The sequence below is a fragment of the Haemaphysalis longicornis genome, unplaced genomic scaffold (assembly GCF_048455015.1).
Source record: "Haemaphysalis longicornis isolate Haplotype H1 unplaced genomic scaffold, Haemaphysalis longicornis Haplotype H1 scaffold_6, whole genome shotgun sequence".
NCBI lineage: Eukaryota > Metazoa > Arthropoda > Arachnida > Ixodida > Ixodidae > Haemaphysalis > Haemaphysalis longicornis.
Window position 1 is genome coordinate 47,169,435 of NW_027526407.1, and position 18,573 is coordinate 47,188,007.

Here is an 18,573-nt window from a genome sequence, read left to right on the forward strand (position 1 = left end):
TACGGAACATCAAAATGAAGACAGGAATACGACACACGCCAGAACATCAGATTCCCGCCATGATTGATTGTGGGGTTTAACGCGCCGACGCAACGCAGGCGATGAGGTGCGCCGTAGTGGAGGGCTCCGGATTAATTTTGACCACCTGGGGATCTTTATCGTGCGCCGAAATCTCGTACACACGGGCGTTTTTGCTTTTCGCCTCCATCAGAAAAGCGGCCGCCGCGGCCGGGAATCGAACCCGCGACCTCGTGCTCAGCAGCGCAACGCCTTAGCCACTGAGCCACCGCGGCGGGTATAAGAACACGACAAGACGACAGTACGACACGCGAAAATACGACAAAACTACAAAACTTTGTCTTGTCGACATTTTCGACTGGGATACGTGGCCATTTTTTTTCTATTTATTTTTAAGGGCACAATTCAGTTGTCAGTTGTAGTATAGTAACTTGCAAACTGCATATACGTCACCACATGGCGGTATCGACTGAGGTTGGTATAGCATCACATCTATGGCGCTACCACTCAATGTCCGTTATTATTGCCGTGCTGCAGAGTGCTTAGGTTATTTCTATGAAACCGTTGACTTCGTTATAATGAAAAGGCATGTACTCTTATGATATTGTTACTGCCAATCAGTCACTATTAATTGGCACGTTTAAATATGTTCACAGGCGCACGCAGTTCTGCCGGGACTACCAGTGCGCTGACAGGAAACTCTTGACCCTATTAGAGATATCGACATCATGGTACCGCCGAATGGCTCGTTGTTCCCTGATTGCGAATTCGGCCGGTGCGATAATAACAGCTGGTAATTTTGCTGCTATTCTAAATCTATTTTCGGGAGTCTTTAATTGTGCTACCCGGCTAGATGATTACGAGAAGGAGTATGGACAAGTGCAGCTCGTAAGTTTCTTCGTAACAGAAAGGCATGTACAGCCCCTTCGTGATGCTTTTGTACGTACACTGCATTTTAGAAAACGCTGTAGACATCGCAAGCCGTACTTTAACTAATTGATCTGTTCTGCTTCTTTGAAGGACGAGATCATCTGCTTGAACGTTCCGATGATGCACTGCTTCGGTTGCGTCATCGGCACAATGAACGCAGCCCTGTTCGGTTCCACCCTTGTCTTGGCGGCTCCCGGGTTCAGCGGCCAAAGCAGCCTTGAAGCCATTTCGAAACATCGGTGAGGGCTCTGCCTCATCTGGGCATCGAAGGGAGAGTTTAGTGAACGTGATGAACACTTACTCTCTAAAAGATGGGTAATGCGGGCCCGTTGTTACATGATACTGAACGATACAAACAGCGCTATAGACAGGACAAAAGGGAGACTAGACACACGCAGCGCTGACTGCCAACTAAAGTTTTATTGAAAAGAAAGGGGTTTTTTAACCCGTTTAAAGCAACGTTTACGGATAGTAACGCACGCAACGCAACGCACGCATCGCATACCGAGAGCAACGCACGTGTGAGATATTCGAAGCGCTGGTCATACACCAAAGGGGAAAAGATTGCATCAGCGGTCCTTCGTTGGAATTAATGGACAAGGAGATTAGGTATGTAACTTCATAATCACTAGTACTGGTATATCAGTTTTTGTATATGTTCTTTCTGAAAAACGTGCTTAAAACCCCCTTTCTTTTCAATAAAACTTTAGTTGGGAGTCAGTGCTGCGTGTGTCAAGTCTCCCCTTTTTTTCCGTCTATAGCGCTGTTTTTCGCGTTTAACACTTGCTCACCCGTCTCGCTGCGGTCACAAACAACCCAACGTTCATACTTTAAAAATGTCCGTACAGGGAGTTACAGCCACGCCTGTAAGTTGTTTTTAAAAAGCCTGCATCAAAAATTTATAACCACTTGCTAAACAATTGTGTTGCATGCGTGAAACTAAGTACCTTAAAAAAACGACCTGCCCAACGAACTTTGGAAGAAATAATGTCAGTAGTAGTAACGGTTAAGGACATAAAAAACAGCATCGTTTATTAAAACGAAAACTAACCCAGTGCTTGTGGATTACTGCGAATGTTCTCTAAAAACATATAAGGAAAGCGCATCGCGAGTCCTCGTCACACAACTTCAGCATTTTTTTAGGAAAAACACGGAGTTACAGCACTAACCCGATTTTTCTGACGCAGGTGCACTGTAATATATGGAACGCCTACAATGTTCATCGATATGATTCGTAATGTGGAAAATTCGTCTTATGACGTTTCCTCGGTCCGTAAAGGTGCGCAAAACTTTCACCATCCTTGTACCTCATTGTTGGAGCAATAATGCATCACAGACAAGTTCGTGCAAGTCATATGGGGAGATCTAAAATGTATTCACTACGCATACGCACACCCACACGTGTGCACAGCTCGCCTTTCTTTGCGTGAAGCAGGAAATTTCTAAATGCTAGGAATGGAATAAAAAAAAATTGCCACCTTCACAACTGATATGCGAAGACTGCGGGCACAGCGGAGCTGGTGGTCTTCCCCAGCTTTAACTTGGGTTTTGCGTTGCGATGCTGGGCACGAGGTCGCGGGTTCGATTCCCGGCGACGGAGGCCGCTTTTCTGATGGAGGCGAAAAGCAAAAACGCTCGTGTGTATGAGATTTCGACGCAAGATCCCCAGGTGGTCGAAATCAAGCCGGAGCCCTCCACTGCGGCGCGCCTCATCGCCTGCGTTGCGTCGGTGCGTTAAACCCTACAACCAATCAATTTAACTTGGCTTTTTTTAGGTCTGCCCCTTTCTTAAGAGGAAGATGGCTAAAAAGCGAAGCTTTCTCAATGCAAGTTAAATCAAAGACCACAACTTACCCTCCTGAAGTTCAAAATTCACACTACCACAGTCCGAAGCCAAAGTCCGCTTCAACTAAGCCAAAGTCCAACACCAACACACGCGCTACGAACCCAGCCCGCACCACGCTGTGCTCCCGAATGCGATGTTAGCGTAATCAATAAAGAAAACATTATAGCGTAGTGGGAAAGACGTCTGTTTCTTAACGCCAGGAACCCAGGTTCGATTGCGACCACGTGAAGCGTTTCTTTCTTTTTTCAGTCACGCACCCCCAACACCTGCTCGTAGGCTCCTTGCCTCCTCCCGACTTTCCCTCATATTTCTTGGTCTAGAATTTTTTCTCTCTCTGCTTCGCCGAGCGAAATTTCCGGTTAACAATCCGCACGGAAAGAAGAAAGTTTAAACAGCTTCCCTGTTAAAATTCATCACTCTCCGCATGTCGTCCGATATTGTGGCCAAGAGGTTGGGCAGATGGTTGGGCAGCACTTTCCATGGCCTCCTGTAGAAACGCGTGCTGGCTGGGAAGTGGTTTGGCAGCACTCTGTGTTTCATCTAGACACACTGATGGCTGAAACAGTTTCTTCCCAGAGTAGCCAAGGAATTGGGCAGACTGTTGGTCACCCTCTCTGGTACCATTTGACGATCTGCGCCCGAAGTAGCACCTGCGTGAAGATGATTTATCATATCGCCAGAACGTGCTCTGCCTTTTCGTGTGGTCACTTGACCTACAGGGCAAATCACGTGACACCGTGGAAGGGGACAGACCTGGACAGAAATAGGAAAAGGGAAATGGAAGGGGCAAAATTGTGAGGTAGATGACGATATAACCGGATGGATATGAGGAGTCGGTGAAAAGTGCAACGGGTGGGGAAAGGGAGAGCGGTAAAGGGAAAACGAACATGGGAGAGGGGAGAGACGTCACGAGGGGGAGGAGCGAAGCCATGGAGAGAAGTAAATTAAGCATGGAGAGGAAAGGGGAAGGGGAGGGAGATTGGGAAGGCGATAGGAGATGAAAGGTATCAAGGTGGATGGGAAGAAGAGGTGGGGATATTAGAGAATAAGATGGCGAAAGCGATAAGGGAGGGGGAAGGAGGCGTGAATGAATGATCGAGTGCACTTAATTTTGCATCAAATGGCGGCGAAGACCAATAGTACAGGTCTTCTGGTGCACGCAAGTAGTGGCCTGCGCGTGGGTCGTGAAGGCTTCATGGGGATGGCACGAAGGAGAAAAGGAGAAAGGGTTAACAAAGAGGGAAAAGGTAGAGCAGAGGGAGAGAAGTGGAATGGGAGGGATAGTTGTCGGTGTGACGAGGAATGACATAGGGGAGGATACGAGGTTGGGTCTCCGAGAATGGTGTAGTGGGAAGAGGGCAGTAGTGAAGGAGGGTATACAGGGATAGAGCATGGGAGAGTAGAAGAGAAATGGAGAAGAAAGAGGGGAAAGGAGTGAAGATGGGCAAGCATATAACAAAGATTTTAAAATTTGAAGGGAAGCGGGAGATTGCGTACAGGTACGCGGCACAAACGCTATCTCCTTTAGACAGTGTCATGAATTGTCAACTGACCTGGGACCCTCTTATGCTACTTGTGGAACCAAGGCTGCCAGAACCGAGGCCATAGCAATTGGTATACAGCACATAAGCGTTATGAACTGTGAATCAATGGTGAATCAACATAAGCATTATGCCTCGGTGAATCAACGGTAAAAAAAAGCTAACAGTCATAGAAGCCATGGAGAGCATATAAGTGGTTGGACTGTTTGATGTAAGAAAATGGGAATTTGGAGAGGTTGCGAAGCACGTCCTAAAATCCACGCCGCGTTGCACATAAGCGCACCATAAAATGGAGAGGACTGTAGCCGCCTCCACCGCTCAGTTGGTATTGGATGGGATGTTGGAAGTATTTTTTCATCTTCAGTGCGTTTTGTCCTCGGCTGATGCGCCTTACCCGGAGGCCGCAACGCGCAGGATTGAATGTTGGTGGAGAGCGCGTTTGTGACGTACTTACGCATGAACTTTTTGCTGGAACAAGGCATGCTTCAAATTCTGCCATAAACATTCCTAATTAAACATGAATGCAGCATTACACCCTAATGCAGTGCGACCATTGTACCTTGTTGCAGCGGTCATGGCCGGTGCCCCGTGCCCAGCAGATGTGATCAAGCACTCCATCGAGCGACTCAACACCAAAAGGCTACACGTGCGTACACTCGATAGTGGCTGCTCGGTCATTCTTTTCAAACAATCCAAAGCGACCCTTGGGCGGAATTCTCAGCCTTGTTCGTTTCCAGCTAGCCCTGATTGGCCGAAAGCAGACAATCTGGTGTAACGCAACACAATTCGGTATCTGTGCACGTCACTAGTCAGACGCCTTGCAAGTACAGCTATGCCACAACCAAAATGGAGGCGATGTGGACATTGTATGTGCGTAGCACTCAAGGGGCCTGGCTGGTCATCGTGGCTTGCCCGGGGTCATGGTATCTAGCCACCGCAGTCACGTGGCGTCACGGACCCCAACCTAGGCTTCGAAAAGATCGCGGCTTACCCTGGTTGTGATAGAACCTGGGTCTCTCGCATTACGCAGACGATGTCAATCCCATGAGGCCACCCGGCACAAGTTGCACATAAGCAAAGAGTTCAGGGTGATCTCCGTGGCCGTGGTGGCGCCGTTGCCACGGAGGCTGCAGTTACTAGGCCGCAAATCAGTACATAATAATATAAAATATACAGGATCGCGCTGCAGAGCCGATATTCAGCTCTAACCGAGGCATAATTGGAGATCTACGGGAGAGGCCCTTGCCCGGCTGTGGGCCTATATAGGCTGATGATGATGACGACGATGAATATAAATAATAAAGAAATCATGAGTTAACGCAATAATTACCCCAAAATAATGAAAACTAAATGAAGTGTCAATTCATAGCCTTTTTCAGGGTCTGCGGCGCCCTCTCGGGAGTACTCTAGGTATCAACGCCAGGCTGATACTGAAACTAGTCAAGAGAGGGCGCCAAAGCCCATTCGGTGAATCACTGTTTCGCACACTTTAATTTTTACAGCGAAGCTGTTAGCCTCGAGTTGGTCGGAAAACTTCATGTCGTAAACAAAAACCTAGTCAGGACACACCCGCCGTGGTTGATTGATTGTAGGGTTTAACGCGCCGACGCCACGCAGGCGATGAGGCGCGCCGTAGTGGAGGGCTCCGGATTAATTTTGACCACCTGGGGATCTTTATCGTGCGCCGAAATCTCGTACACACGGGCGTTTTTGCTTTTGCCTCCATCAGAAAAGCGGCCGCCGCGGCCGCTGTTCTGATTGAGGCGAAAAGCAAAAACGCCCGTGTGTACGAGATTTCGGCACGCGTCAAAGATCCGCCGCGGTGGCTCAGTGGCTAAGGCGTTGCGCTGCTGAGCACGAGGTCGCGGGTTCGATTCCCGCCCGCGGCGGCCGCTTTTTTGATGGAGGCGAAAAGCAAAAACGCCCGTGTGTACGAGATTTCGGCGCGCGTTAAAGATCCCCAGGGGGTCGAAATTAATCCGGAGCCCTCCACTACGGCGCGCCTCATCGCCTTCGTTGCGTCGGCGCGTTAAACCCGACAATCAATCGAACCTAGTCAGGACACAGCAGTTCGCGCCTCAGACGCCGAGTAAATGCATCAGGCTAATCAGACATACAGCATAGAGCTCAGTACTCGGTTAAGGAAACCACAAAACAAGCACCTAAACCACACTATGGATGATAAGGTGCCTGTAAACAATGGGACCCCCCTCTCCATGTGCTCCTGGTATATTCTATGTTTGCAGATTGTGTGAAGGATAGGCATGACTAGTGTCACTAAGCAAGGCTATGTTATTGCCCAAAACGCCGAGCGCATTCGTCAGGTTAGGCAGGACCCAGTATTTGCAGCCAGAGAAGCCGAGCGCAAGCGACAGGCCAGCCGCTACGACGAAAAACACTTCATACCGTCCCCATCAACATTTGTAGTGGTTTACAAAAGCTTCGCTGGACATCGACTTACGCAGGGCGGGATGGCGGCCATTTTGTTGAAACGTTCACAACTCAGAATTTCGCCCCTCGCGTCCATTCTTTCACGCGGAAGCTAAAGCACACACCGTTGCAGATCATGTACGGGACGACGGAATGCAGTCCAGTTGTGACGGGCTCTACTCCCGATGAGCCTATGGATGAGTGGGTCCACACGGTCGGAAAACCGCTGGATCACGTTGAGGTAACGTCTCATCCAGATCAACCGGCATGTCTGCTGTTGAGACGCGTAAGGGGTATTGACAATGACTGCTAGAAAAGAAATCTATTCGAAGTACTTCAGGACTCGACCACTACTGGGATGAAAAATGGTATCTTCTATTTGCCATTTTGGTCTGCCTATGTAGAACTGCTCTAGAGTAGTTCGCATTTTATTTGTCCGCAGAATCTCTATGGCAGAGCAAGTTCCGAACTGCTCAAGAACGGCTCAGAACTGCTCTGGGCAGCATATAAATGAGACGAAAACTAAGGCAACCCCTGTGATAACTTAACAAAGAAAAATGTTCAAAGCATACTTCAATGTTTTTGCATTAGCAGGCCATTAAAGATTGTGCTGTGTAACGGTGCAGGCGGGCGTCACATGTGTTACAGCGACAGCTGTGCCTGTGATGTTTCACGCCATCCGATACAAACACTTCCTTTAGAGAATGTTTCATAAAAAACAGGTCTTTATTAAAGGAGCGGTACTCCGTGACCGAGGACGGTGAATGATAAGAACCAAATGAACGTTCCACAAGAACTCTTTAAGGCAGAAAAGAGGTCGGTGTTCTTGTCAGTAAACATTCCAGTGGAACGTCCCAGGCGGATTACCTAAGGAGCCTAAAGTAAACCAAGAGCAAGTTCAGTGAGAAACAAAATTTCAATGCCAACGCTTTCCCGATGCGACGTAATCTTCCCCGGCTTTGTGAGTAAGCTAAAAAGACTAGGACGTGAATTCCAGCGGCAGTAGCCGGAGTTCGAATGCCGAAATTGGCGGAGATCGCTTCGCAATTTTTTTAATCTCTTTCGGTGTTGACGTCTCCAACATTTCCCTCTGGGGATGAATAACTATAGTGCAACACAGCAGATGCTAGTTCTCAACTGCCCACCACATTAGCGCGTCTGATGCTCACCGTAAGATTCTACCACGGTCTGCTGAAGAAAGCGACAATAGACGTTGGGTCCTTCAGGTTTCACCTGCCAAACGAGCGGACAGAAATATCTTTCCAAGGTGCTGAGCACAAGGACGCCTGTTCTATTCCCTTCCGCGGTTGCCGCTTTTCTGGTGGAGGGAAAAAGCGAAAGCGCGCGTGTGGTCGCGATTTTGGCGCACGTAAAGATCCCCAGGTGGTCAAAATTAACCCGGAGCCCTCCACTACGGCGCACCCCATTGTCTCTGCAGCGTCTGCACGTCAAACTTCATAATCAATCAATGTCCTTCCGAGGTCTCAACCACAGTGTCACGTTTATTCAGCCTACTAACACATATTCTCACGGTGAGTTAGCGCCGTAATTTGGGTGGGCAGTTGAGAACAATATTGGGCCTCCTCGATTTACCAGTCCTGGACGGTCCGCGGGCAGCCCGAGGACTGCCCCCGAGCCGGAAGCCCCATAGGAATACATGGGAAAAAAGAGCGCCGGATCGCGTCTTGCGCAGTCCGCGGACGAACCGGGACTGATAATCGAGGAGGCCCATTGCTGCATCCACTGGGCTGCGCGAAGCTTGCTGAATGAACTATAGTGTGCTCTCTACCATTTTTTCGCATGCATTTAGTACTGTTCACATACAAGCGATTGAATTCAGATCGTAGCTTCGGTTACAGCTCTTAAGCTCACGAGGAACTCCGTTGACTCACGAGGTATACTCACGAGGTACTCCGTCTGCAGGTGAAAGTCGTGGACAGCGAGCACAACACCGTGCCTCTGAACACTCGGGGAGAGCTGTGCGTGCGGGGCTACCTCGTCTTCCTCGGGTACTACAACCAACCCGACAAGACCAAAGATGCGGTTCGCGACGAGTGGTACTATACCGGGTCGGTGTTCGCTCACTTGTAGCTAAGCGAGCTGTTTGCCCAGCGGCCAGGGTGGCCAGAGAACATCCGTGCTGTGCCTTTCAGGCGCTATTTGTAAGCGCGCCATAGCCCGTAGAACCGCACCGCGGTATGTACGCCATCACTTCTTAGATAAGTTGAAAACCACCCTTTATATGCAGGGCTCCGGGTTTTCGGAGTTTATTTTCGGGTAAAATTCGGAGGGTGTTTTTCGGAGTTGTTTTTATCGAAATTTTGGTGTTTCTCGGAGTTTTTACCTTGTAAGTATACAATTCTCCGGGTTTCGGATTTTATTCCGCGGTATTTTAACTAATCCAAATCATAGAATAAATGCTATCTGAACACGAACAACCGCACGCTTTCTGCGCTTGGTGGTCAGTGCTGTGCTGAAACTGGGCTGAGAAAAACCATAGCTGTTTAACAAAGGGCTACCGCAGAGCGTATGAAGAAAGGGACACGTCACTTCAAAAGTTGCCAGGATTCGCTCGCGAATAGCGCCGAAAGAGAAAATCTCCACAAAGTCTGCACAAAAATGTGAAAGAAGCATGCCAAACCCTTCGTTAGATCTGCGATAGGCATAGTCTACGAGGTACTGTTGACCTTTGGTAAACTTTATACCAGCCAAACCGACCGGTCGTTTTCGGGAACATGTCATTCAGATAAAGAGCGGGACATGAACGAATAGTGAAAAATTAACAGTGGCTTAGTTCGGCTATGCCAGGATATATGTAGCGTGAGCTAAGGTTCAGCTGGTTATTCTTAGGTTTCCTGGTTGTCTAGGATTAGCTGATTATCATGCTTACTGCTGATAAAACGATTCCCAATCCAATCCAATGAAATCAAATCCAGTCCAGTATAGTCCAGTCCGGTCCGGTCCAGTTCAGTCATGGCTCCACGCGCATGCGCAGCACGGCTCTCCAGAAGCCACGCGAAACGGCTATCAAACGGCTCCTGCGCAGCGTCAGACTTGGCATCTGGGCAACCGAGGCGCACAGCTGGGCATGCGCCGACGCCAGTACTTCTGCCGCGGACGTCACTCCTCTGGAATGCGCAGACCGGCGAATGTGTAGACCCAATTCTCTACACACCCGTACTCCAATTGGATTGGATTTCCAATTCAATCCAATCAAATCCAATACAATCCAATTTAATCCAATCCAAATCCAAGCCAAGCCAATCCAAATAGAATCCAATGCAATCCAATCCAATGCTCATCGCGCTTGCGCAGCAGGGGCCTTCAAGGTCCACGCGAATCTCAACCTCGGCCGGTGTAGCTTACGCTACAAAAGCAGGCATGTCACGGCCCGTGATGTCGCCGAAGCCTTTTGTTTCAAACCAAATCAGGGTAGATAGCCCTTGTTCAGAAAAGGTTACTGGGGCCCTATTATCGACTGCACAAATTCCCGGGAAATTCGCCATGTTTTTTTGCGTAAGCACAACGTAAGCAATCAGTGACGTGATGCACGTATAGCTCTGACGACATGCAGTGTAATTTGACGCTTCACTCAAAAAGATCACACCCAAGGTATCAAATATTGTGCATAAAAGTTATAAAACACCTGACGTGTACTATAAAAATTAAGACGGTAGCTGAGGCTGACAAGAAAAACACATTTCTGGAGGTCAAATTTGGCGTCAACACCACAAGGCGATCGAGTAACGTTGATCCAAAAGTGAGCGAAAGGCGGATGGCGAGCTAAAGAACACCACACAATTTTTACCGCATCTAGTTATTTCTTTCATTCGCTTTTAGTAACAAAGCTGGGCTCTCTGCCTCAATGCAAGCTTTGTTGCGTTATCACCTTCCCGGCCGCCACCACCGCCACGCCATCGTCTGCTGGTTTGTTACGAGTTTATGGCGTGATCACAGAAAAAGACGGCCGCGACCATCGCTGAATTGTATGACACATAAGGGCAGCGAAGCGCTACGCCTGATAACCGCGGAGCGCCCCGATGTCGCCGATTCACTCATTCGTCAATCTCGACTTCAATCAGCGCTGTAATGAACCAAAGAGTCACTTTTCTTTGTTGTTTTTCTCTTGAGTTCGATCATGGGACCCAACAGCTTACTAGGACGAGTGTGGACAAATGCCATGCATTGGGTTCTCATTGTCATGGAGAGGCTTGTACTGCCCTCTTATAAAGCGGGTACGCCAAACAGATAATTTTTATTGTATTGCCAAATATAAAAGCAATATGCTGCACGTTATTTGTATGCTCCATGATCGCTGACTTGGAAACAGTTGAAACTATAATTCGTTTCGGTAGAAAACATGCTTTAAACAGCGGGCACGCGAAACTGCGCCTGCTGCAAATCCGCGGACATTTCGCGGCACTGAAAGCCGGGGCAATTTTTGCCCTATTTTGCCATTATGTTGCGACAAAATCAGCCGCCATTGTGAAGCTGTTACGTAACATTACATCACTTTTACGCAGGCTGAAGTTGCCAATGCATGACGTGTCATTTCCGCCAACTGTTTAAATTACGTCATGCCTTCTCAGCCAATCACAGACAGGGCGTGTATTGTAGGCATTATTGTTGTTTAATAACAAATACTGGCCTACGTTGTCATGTCTAGTGCTTTTAGTCTGGTTTTTCATTGCCGGCCAAGAATTATGCGCTTTCAAAAACAGAAATAAGTCAAACTTTAAAACTGGTGCCCGTAAACGTCATAAAACGTCGAAATGGCGACAGCACACACAACCGCTTTGTCAACCGGAAGCACGTGACCCAAACTGAAAGCCAATTAGAAAAGACTTCCGGCAAATTCCCAGTTTGTCGGGAATTTGTGCAGTCGAGAATAGGGCTCTAAGATGAACTATCAGCCATTTTAGAATACCTTTGAAGAAAAAAAAATATATTCCAGGAGCGGAAGGTTAGAGGAGTTGACACGAAATTTTTGTGTTACGTCTTTTTTTCGTGGCTATAGGTGTCTTTGAGCCCACTAATCATAGAATAGTCCATTAGATTGTCGAACGCAGCATAAAAAATACTTGCAGCTCGGTTTATTCGTGTAAGTTTCGGTTTCGGTGAAGCGAACATTGAGGCAGCTGCCTTGACATAAAGTCTCCTTTGACGTCTCTTTTCTCGTCGCAACAGAGCCGATGCTGGTCTGGGGGGGGGGGGGGGGGGGGGGGGGGGCGCGAGCGTGCAAGAACGGCCCGACCGGCTGTAGTCGCACGTGACGTTAGTCACAAAAACTGTCACGTGATGCACAAGGCGGAAAGGCGCACCGCGGCCGCCTCGATACGTCACCGGAGCCCTGACGTCGCCGTTTGGCTCGAAGCACAGATGAGGTCATGAAGTTGCTCGATGGCGCAGATGAGCTTTCTTGTGCGCACAAGGATTAAAAGTGATTTAAAGTATGTTCTACTGAACTGTGACGGTTTGAACTTCCGAGGGGTTATCTTCATATACAAAGGAAGTTTTTTTTTACATTGTTATCCGAGCTTTGAGATTTCGCGTCACTACTCCTTTTAAGTAGTCTGAAGTTTTTTTTCTAATTTTGAAATATGGCGTCGGTTTAGTTTTTTCTTTTTGTTTGTTTTTTTTTTTCCCTGAGGACGGGTAGGGAGTCCGGCTCCTGCCGAAGACAAAACCTGTGTGTGCCGTCACAGGTTTGCCCTGCCAACAGGCATTTGCATGTCTATACCATCGGCTTCCCACGCACGAAACGTGAAAAATTGACTTATTATCTTTTTTTCTAATATAGGGACGAGGCGATGATGACCAAAGACGGCCACGTGATTATCACGGGCCGTATAACGGACATGATTATCCGCGGCGGCGAGAACGTTAGCCCCCTCGAGGTGGAGGAGTTCCTCTACACGCATCCAGACATCGAGGAGGTCCAGGCGAGTCGCGAGCGATCAAAGTTGCATGGCTCTAAGCGAAACCCGCACTGGAAAATTAAACGGAAAATTGCATAGGAAACGGCTTGAGAACATTGACTTTGAAAACCCCTGTGCACCGAAATTACACCTATCCTCGAGGCTTTCATAACATGAACTTGGCAACTGACCTCGCACTGCTCGCCCGCATGTACTACGTTTTCTTCAATGGGGCTAGCCGTGGGCAATTGAAAAGCTTCGTTAAATCCAGGAAATAGTTGCATAGAAGCTCGTTACATTCGAGTTTAACTGTATCTTCAACCCGGTTAGGAATGAAATTCTATTAAAGCTCTGAAGTTTGTGCATTTGCATATATGTAGGCAAATTGGAGGCTCACTTAACGAGACTTGGAGGCTCACTAAGAGGGTTCAACTTCAATTGAGGCCGACTCAGCGAGCAATGAAACGGAAGAGGATTGGTGTAACATTAAGGGACAAGAAGAGAGCGGAGTGGGTCAGGGAGCAAACACGTGTTAAGGGCATATTTGTAGAACTTACTAAGAAGAAATGGACGTGAACAGGGCATATAATGCGAAGGCAAGATAACCGTCGGTCATTGAGGGTAACAGAGTGGATCCCTAGAGAAGGAAGCGTGGCAGGGGGCGGCAGAAAGTTAGGTGGGCAGATGAGATCAGGAAGTTTGCGGGGATAAATTGGTAGCAGTTAGCACAGGACCGGGATGATTTGAGATCTGTGGGAGAGGCCTTTGCCCTTCAATGGGCGTAGATAGGCGGGTGATAGTGATGTTGGTGGTGGTAGTGGTGATGATGATGATGATAGTATGTACGCAGCTTTAGATTTAAGAAAAACCAGTTGAAGAGCTTTTGGACCCTAGAAAATATTGCGTGTGTTGCGAAAACGTTATTTTTCACCTAGTAAAAGTAAAATGTGAACTATTTTGTGTTAATATTGTTTTGGACATTAAGGGTAGTCGAATTCATGTCCGTAACACACAGTTGTACTCCTATGCCCATGCATTCTAAAGGTTATCGGCGTTCCCGATGCGAGACTTGGTGAAAAAGTTTGTGCCTGGGTGGTGCTGAAATCGGGAAAGAAAGTCACAGAAGACGACATCAAGAAGTTCTGTGATGGAAAGGTAAACATTCCTTGGGGCTTTGCTCTATGCCGCTCTCTTTTTGTTTTTTATGCGGTATAAACTTTTCCAGTGGATCGTATAGTGATGCTGAAGGTTTGGGCTTGTGGCCGCAGTCCTTTTAATAATAACTTAAGCGCAACAAAACCACTTCACTCTACATGTACCACTCCCATTTATGAAGTTATGCTACCAGGATACAGGTTCGTTCGTATTTACCGTCTGCTTCCTTTTTTTGTCTTTTTCAGATCAGTTACTTCAAGATACCCGAGTACATTCTGTTCGTCGACACTTTCCCCAAAACCGTTTCTGGCAAAATACAAAAGTACAAGATGAGGGAAGAGAGCCGTAAAAAATTAAACCTTTGAACTCTAAATTTGCTTTTGCGACAAACTTATACCAGTGATGATTGATTTGATTAAAATCGCTTTGTCGGGCATTTAAATCAGCCATGAACGAAAAATAAAGTTTGTTCAGTTTGAAAGCAGTAGCCTTTGGTGTCTCGCTCAGCCTCATCCTAGCCAGGAACGACGTTTCTTTTAACCGAATAAACACAAGAAATGTGACTTTGAAATACCCGCCGCGATAGCTCAGTGGCTAAGGCGTTGCGCTGCTGAGCACGAGGAGGCGGGTGCGATTCCCGGCCGCAGCGGCCGCTTTTCTGATGGAAGCGAAAAGCAAAAACGCGCGTGTGTTCGAGATTTAGGCGCAAGTTAAAGATACCCAGGTGGTCGAAATTAATCCGCAGACCTGCACTACACTCTAATCCTGGTAACCCATAATGTAACTTCTAAAAGAATGTAACCTATAAAATAAAGGTTACAATGTATCCATTTTGATATTTTCTTCATCCCAGTCCATTCTAAGGGTTACAAGCGGGAAGTTAAAAGCGGTTTATAGGTTACATTAATGATTTATAGGTTACATCAACAAAATTTGTCATGTAACCTTTACGTTGTAACCTATAAAACGCCCTGTAACCTATAAGAGATGCTTGTCGCGCCCTCTCTCCAGGCGGCCGTTGATTTCTCCGTTGCATGACGGGATATAGAGAAATGGCGGCGCCCGCAGGTCCGGTGGGCGCGTTTTCGCGCCACTCGAGCCTTTTTACCGCTGTGATACCCCTACGATGAAGCGAGGATGGCTGTTACAAGACTTATTTGTCGGCGTGAGTCGCGGAGGCTGCGGCGAGCCCATTTGTGACTGGCAGCGCTACACGGCCCGTTCTTCTACGACCAGCGTCAAGTTCGCATGTTGGACCGATGCCCCGGCGCCAGTGAAAGCGAACTCGGTGAGTATACTCCCGTAACGGTTTCCGTGTTTTCATTGGATGTATCTTTTCGCTGGGGGCTTTTCAATTTGACATTGCAGCATTCGAGAGGGATTTTCGTTACCCGACTGGTTGCTTCGCTGGACGTTTTCTGTTGCCCGCGACGGCAATTGAATGAAATCACGGGCTTGCGTTCGCTGCGTCAGATTAGAGCGGACGATCGTGAAAGCCCGTACATTATAACAGATAACGGCGCTCGTGGCCTGCTTTCTGCTCTGCGCGCCTTCGTCATGTGTTGAGCTTTTTGTTTACGCTGTTGGCTGCATCGGGCGCACTTTTTTCCCAATAAAGTCTTATATTATCGCGCTATTCTCTGGGTATTATCATTTTGTTTCAGCTATCGGGAAATATTCATTTTTCTCGCTGCATATATTCGGAATGGTGTCTAGTTTATTGGTCTTGTAGTAATACATCCGGATAAACACAAGGTGTGTGCTGCAGAAAAGTAGTCCAGTAAATGCTGCCCGAAATTTCTAAACTCACTTCTGTCCAGCGCAAGCCTCTTTTTTTGTGAAAGTTTGCCTTACCGCACAATAAAAAGTTTTTATATCTACAACATTCTTCATTTTTGTCATTCTTTTCCTTGAGTGGGTAAATTTGGTGTTAGTCATTTTGAGGTAGCGGGGCATTGTCACCATGTTAAGTGGGTTTATTATTCCCATTCGCACAAATCAGTCGTTTATTTATTCGCGTGGTATTGCAGGGCAAATGGTTGTCTCGTGTTATACTAGTGTAGTGCAGTAAAGCGATTTACAGAATGGTGGTATGTATGAGCCAGCATGCAGGCTGCTTGATTGTTGTTGTTTTTTGATGATACAGATATTGTGACGAATTACACAGAGACAAGTGCAGGTGTAAAAATGGGTGCTGCACCCTCATCGGTTCCTGGCTGTTGGAAAAGTGTGGTTGCATTTGGCTATCTATGCTATGACTTATGAGCACTATTGTTTTTCTTGCAGGCAGTGTTCCTTGAGCTGACAATCAGGACTCCCCTGCGTATGACACAAGTTGAAATGAAGTCTGATTTCCGTGGAAACAACGGTATGAAAATGCAATAACTAAAACTCATTCATTCAAATATTCTTTGTAAAGATGGCACCCAGGCCTGCACAGACAAAAAGTATGATTCACTTGTAAAAATGCGAGGCCTTACTTCAAGTGTTATGATGTTATATTTCGTATCTTATTTCGCCTCATGTTTAATGACTCTTTCTATCAGTTCATTACTACATGAACTTTATGAATTCACATAACGATTTCCCCAGCATGGAGCTTTGTAGTTTTTCAGTTTTTGCAGAGCCAACAAGAACTCTTTTTCGAAAAGAGCTCTTTAAGAAAGCTCCAGTTGTTAGTGAGGGCTTGTGCTGTGTTCTTTTCTTCGTCTTGTCAAGTTTGGGGTCTTCTTTCATTATGAATGTATACCAACTGCCCAGCTCTAAAGCCTATTAAATTTTAACCCAAGTAACCCTTTGATTCATTACAGGTACAGACCTCCCGGGAATGCCACTTGAAGATCGGTGCAAGTTCTAGATGTATCCTATCCCACAACACATTTCAACGAAGAAAAAATGTAAGTTGTCGATTCCTTTTTACGAATAGCCGAGGAAGAAACCACCGGTAGAAGAACACCTTACTGAAGTGAAAAACGTTTCGGCTTCCACGTGGGATCCTCGTTCAAAATGAAACTGCCAGTACAAGGGGGGGGGCGGCGGAGGCAGATGTTTAAGTACAGCGAAAAATGTGACGCAGACGGCGTCAGCATCGTGAAAGCACGTTTCTTGGGTTTAGGGCGACGTTCGCTCTGTTGCGTGTAGTAGTGATTCCACATGAAGGTGCGGAAATATTTTTGCTTTCTCTTTTGCAAACGTATGTCAGTTTATCTCGTAGCCCAAAGTTTCTGCCTGTTCTGGGTGAGCATGCAGAAACATTTCGCGAGATAAACAGGAACACGGCACGATTAAAATTCGGGAAGGTTGGCCGATATGACTATAGTGGCTTCGCGTTGTTGTGAACAATGAGGCCAAATTACTCTGTGTAACGATTACTGAAATGATGTGAAATTATTTGAAAGGCCCTAAATCACTCCTTCTCTGGTGTGGCCTTTCATTTCATTCTCTGGTCTCCGTCTTCATTTTCGTGCAATATAGTTTTCGTACTTCACATGCCTGTGATTTGGTTGAGGGGCTTATGGTACACTGGATTTTGTTCTTTTTCTGAAATTTTCTGTAGATGGCTCTTCAAGGTGGGGAAATCCAAGTGACGGCCCCTCACATATATACCTCCATCTGCGGCAGCAGGGAACAAGTCATTCAGATGACCTCGGGGAAATCTTCAGCGTGCCCTGATTTTGTGCCTGCTTGTGTACTACGTAAATTGCGAAGCTTATCTCTGAATGTTTCCAAGCGCCTTTTTTCATGCAGGAAATTATAGATCCCATTTAAAGTTTGTCCAAAAGACAGATTACAATTGGCCTAGAAAGTTGTTAGTGCTGCATAAAAAACCATAACTTGGCGTGGGAATCACAACTCAGGTGGAACTGTAAAGAGGTACCTAAGAGGGAAGTGTAAAGATGGATTCGTAAAGACAAGTGAATTCCAGTGTAATATTAGACTCTCAGTGAAACAGAGAATGCAGGGAACATAGCCATAAACACTGCTTTGTATAAACAGTGAATTTGTAATAAATGTTCTTTCTACTTTCCCACATTCTGTGTTTTTTCTGTGGGGAACCATGACAACAACGCTGTACTGGGAAAGTGCACCTCTGAGAACCATCTTATATATGTAGCTCAAACTCGAATTCGTCTGAAATTGTTCAATTGCAGTACCAAACAATTTGAAATACTTTGCATACTTCAAATATTGAGGTAAAGAATCTGTATATTTGGCCATGTTTGTGAAGCTGTTCACGTAACATTTATTAAATAGGTTAAATAGGGATATATGAATAAACCGAGTTTTACCTGGAAGTCTAAAGCAATATAGGAAACACCAGTTCGCCCAGGAATCCGCACTCGTCTAATATTCATTAAGGAACGATAATTACATTACGGTGGTTCGCAGCTTTGCTTTTTAATAAATAGCCCACAGGTGTTTCATAATAATAAATGTGAATGTTCAAAACTACTGATGCCAAACTTTTTAAAATGTGCTCCTGTTAAATGCGCAAATATGTGTGCATGTACTGCAATTCCTTTTGATAATCATGGCCTAAGTTGTCAGACAAGAATTTTGGGCTTAAGGCTATGTTATAACTTTGGCGTCCTTTTGAAGTATGCTATCAAGTGCATGTTTCCACTAAAGCTTGGTTTCACTAAAGCCTAATGTTGTTTAACTAAAGCTAACATTCATACCCGCAATTTATTAAAAGACCTATCATGCATGTTTGATTCTGGTTTCTTAAACGGCA

At 46.5% G+C, this 18,573-nt stretch overlaps 1 protein-coding gene across 1 annotated transcript in view; it reads left to right on the plus strand.

The window, feature by feature from the left end:
• Positions 1-14,308, plus strand: part of LOC144142993 (putative acyl-CoA synthetase YngI) — a 32,908-nt gene extending 18,600 nt beyond the window's left edge. The window contains exons 10-17 of the mRNA XM_077674819.1: positions 1,039-1,187; positions 2,136-2,227; positions 4,905-4,981; positions 6,899-7,006; positions 8,689-8,834; positions 12,566-12,707; positions 13,728-13,838; positions 14,084-14,308. Of these exons, the coding sequence (XP_077530945.1) occupies positions 1,039-1,187; positions 2,136-2,227; positions 4,905-4,981; positions 6,899-7,006; positions 8,689-8,834; positions 12,566-12,707; positions 13,728-13,838; positions 14,084-14,203 (945 nt within the window). The 3' untranslated portion in view covers positions 14,204-14,308. The remainder of the gene's footprint in view (positions 1-1,038; positions 1,188-2,135; positions 2,228-4,904; positions 4,982-6,898; positions 7,007-8,688; positions 8,835-12,565; positions 12,708-13,727; positions 13,839-14,083) is intronic.
• The last annotated feature ends 4,265 nt before the right edge of the window (positions 14,309-18,573 follow it).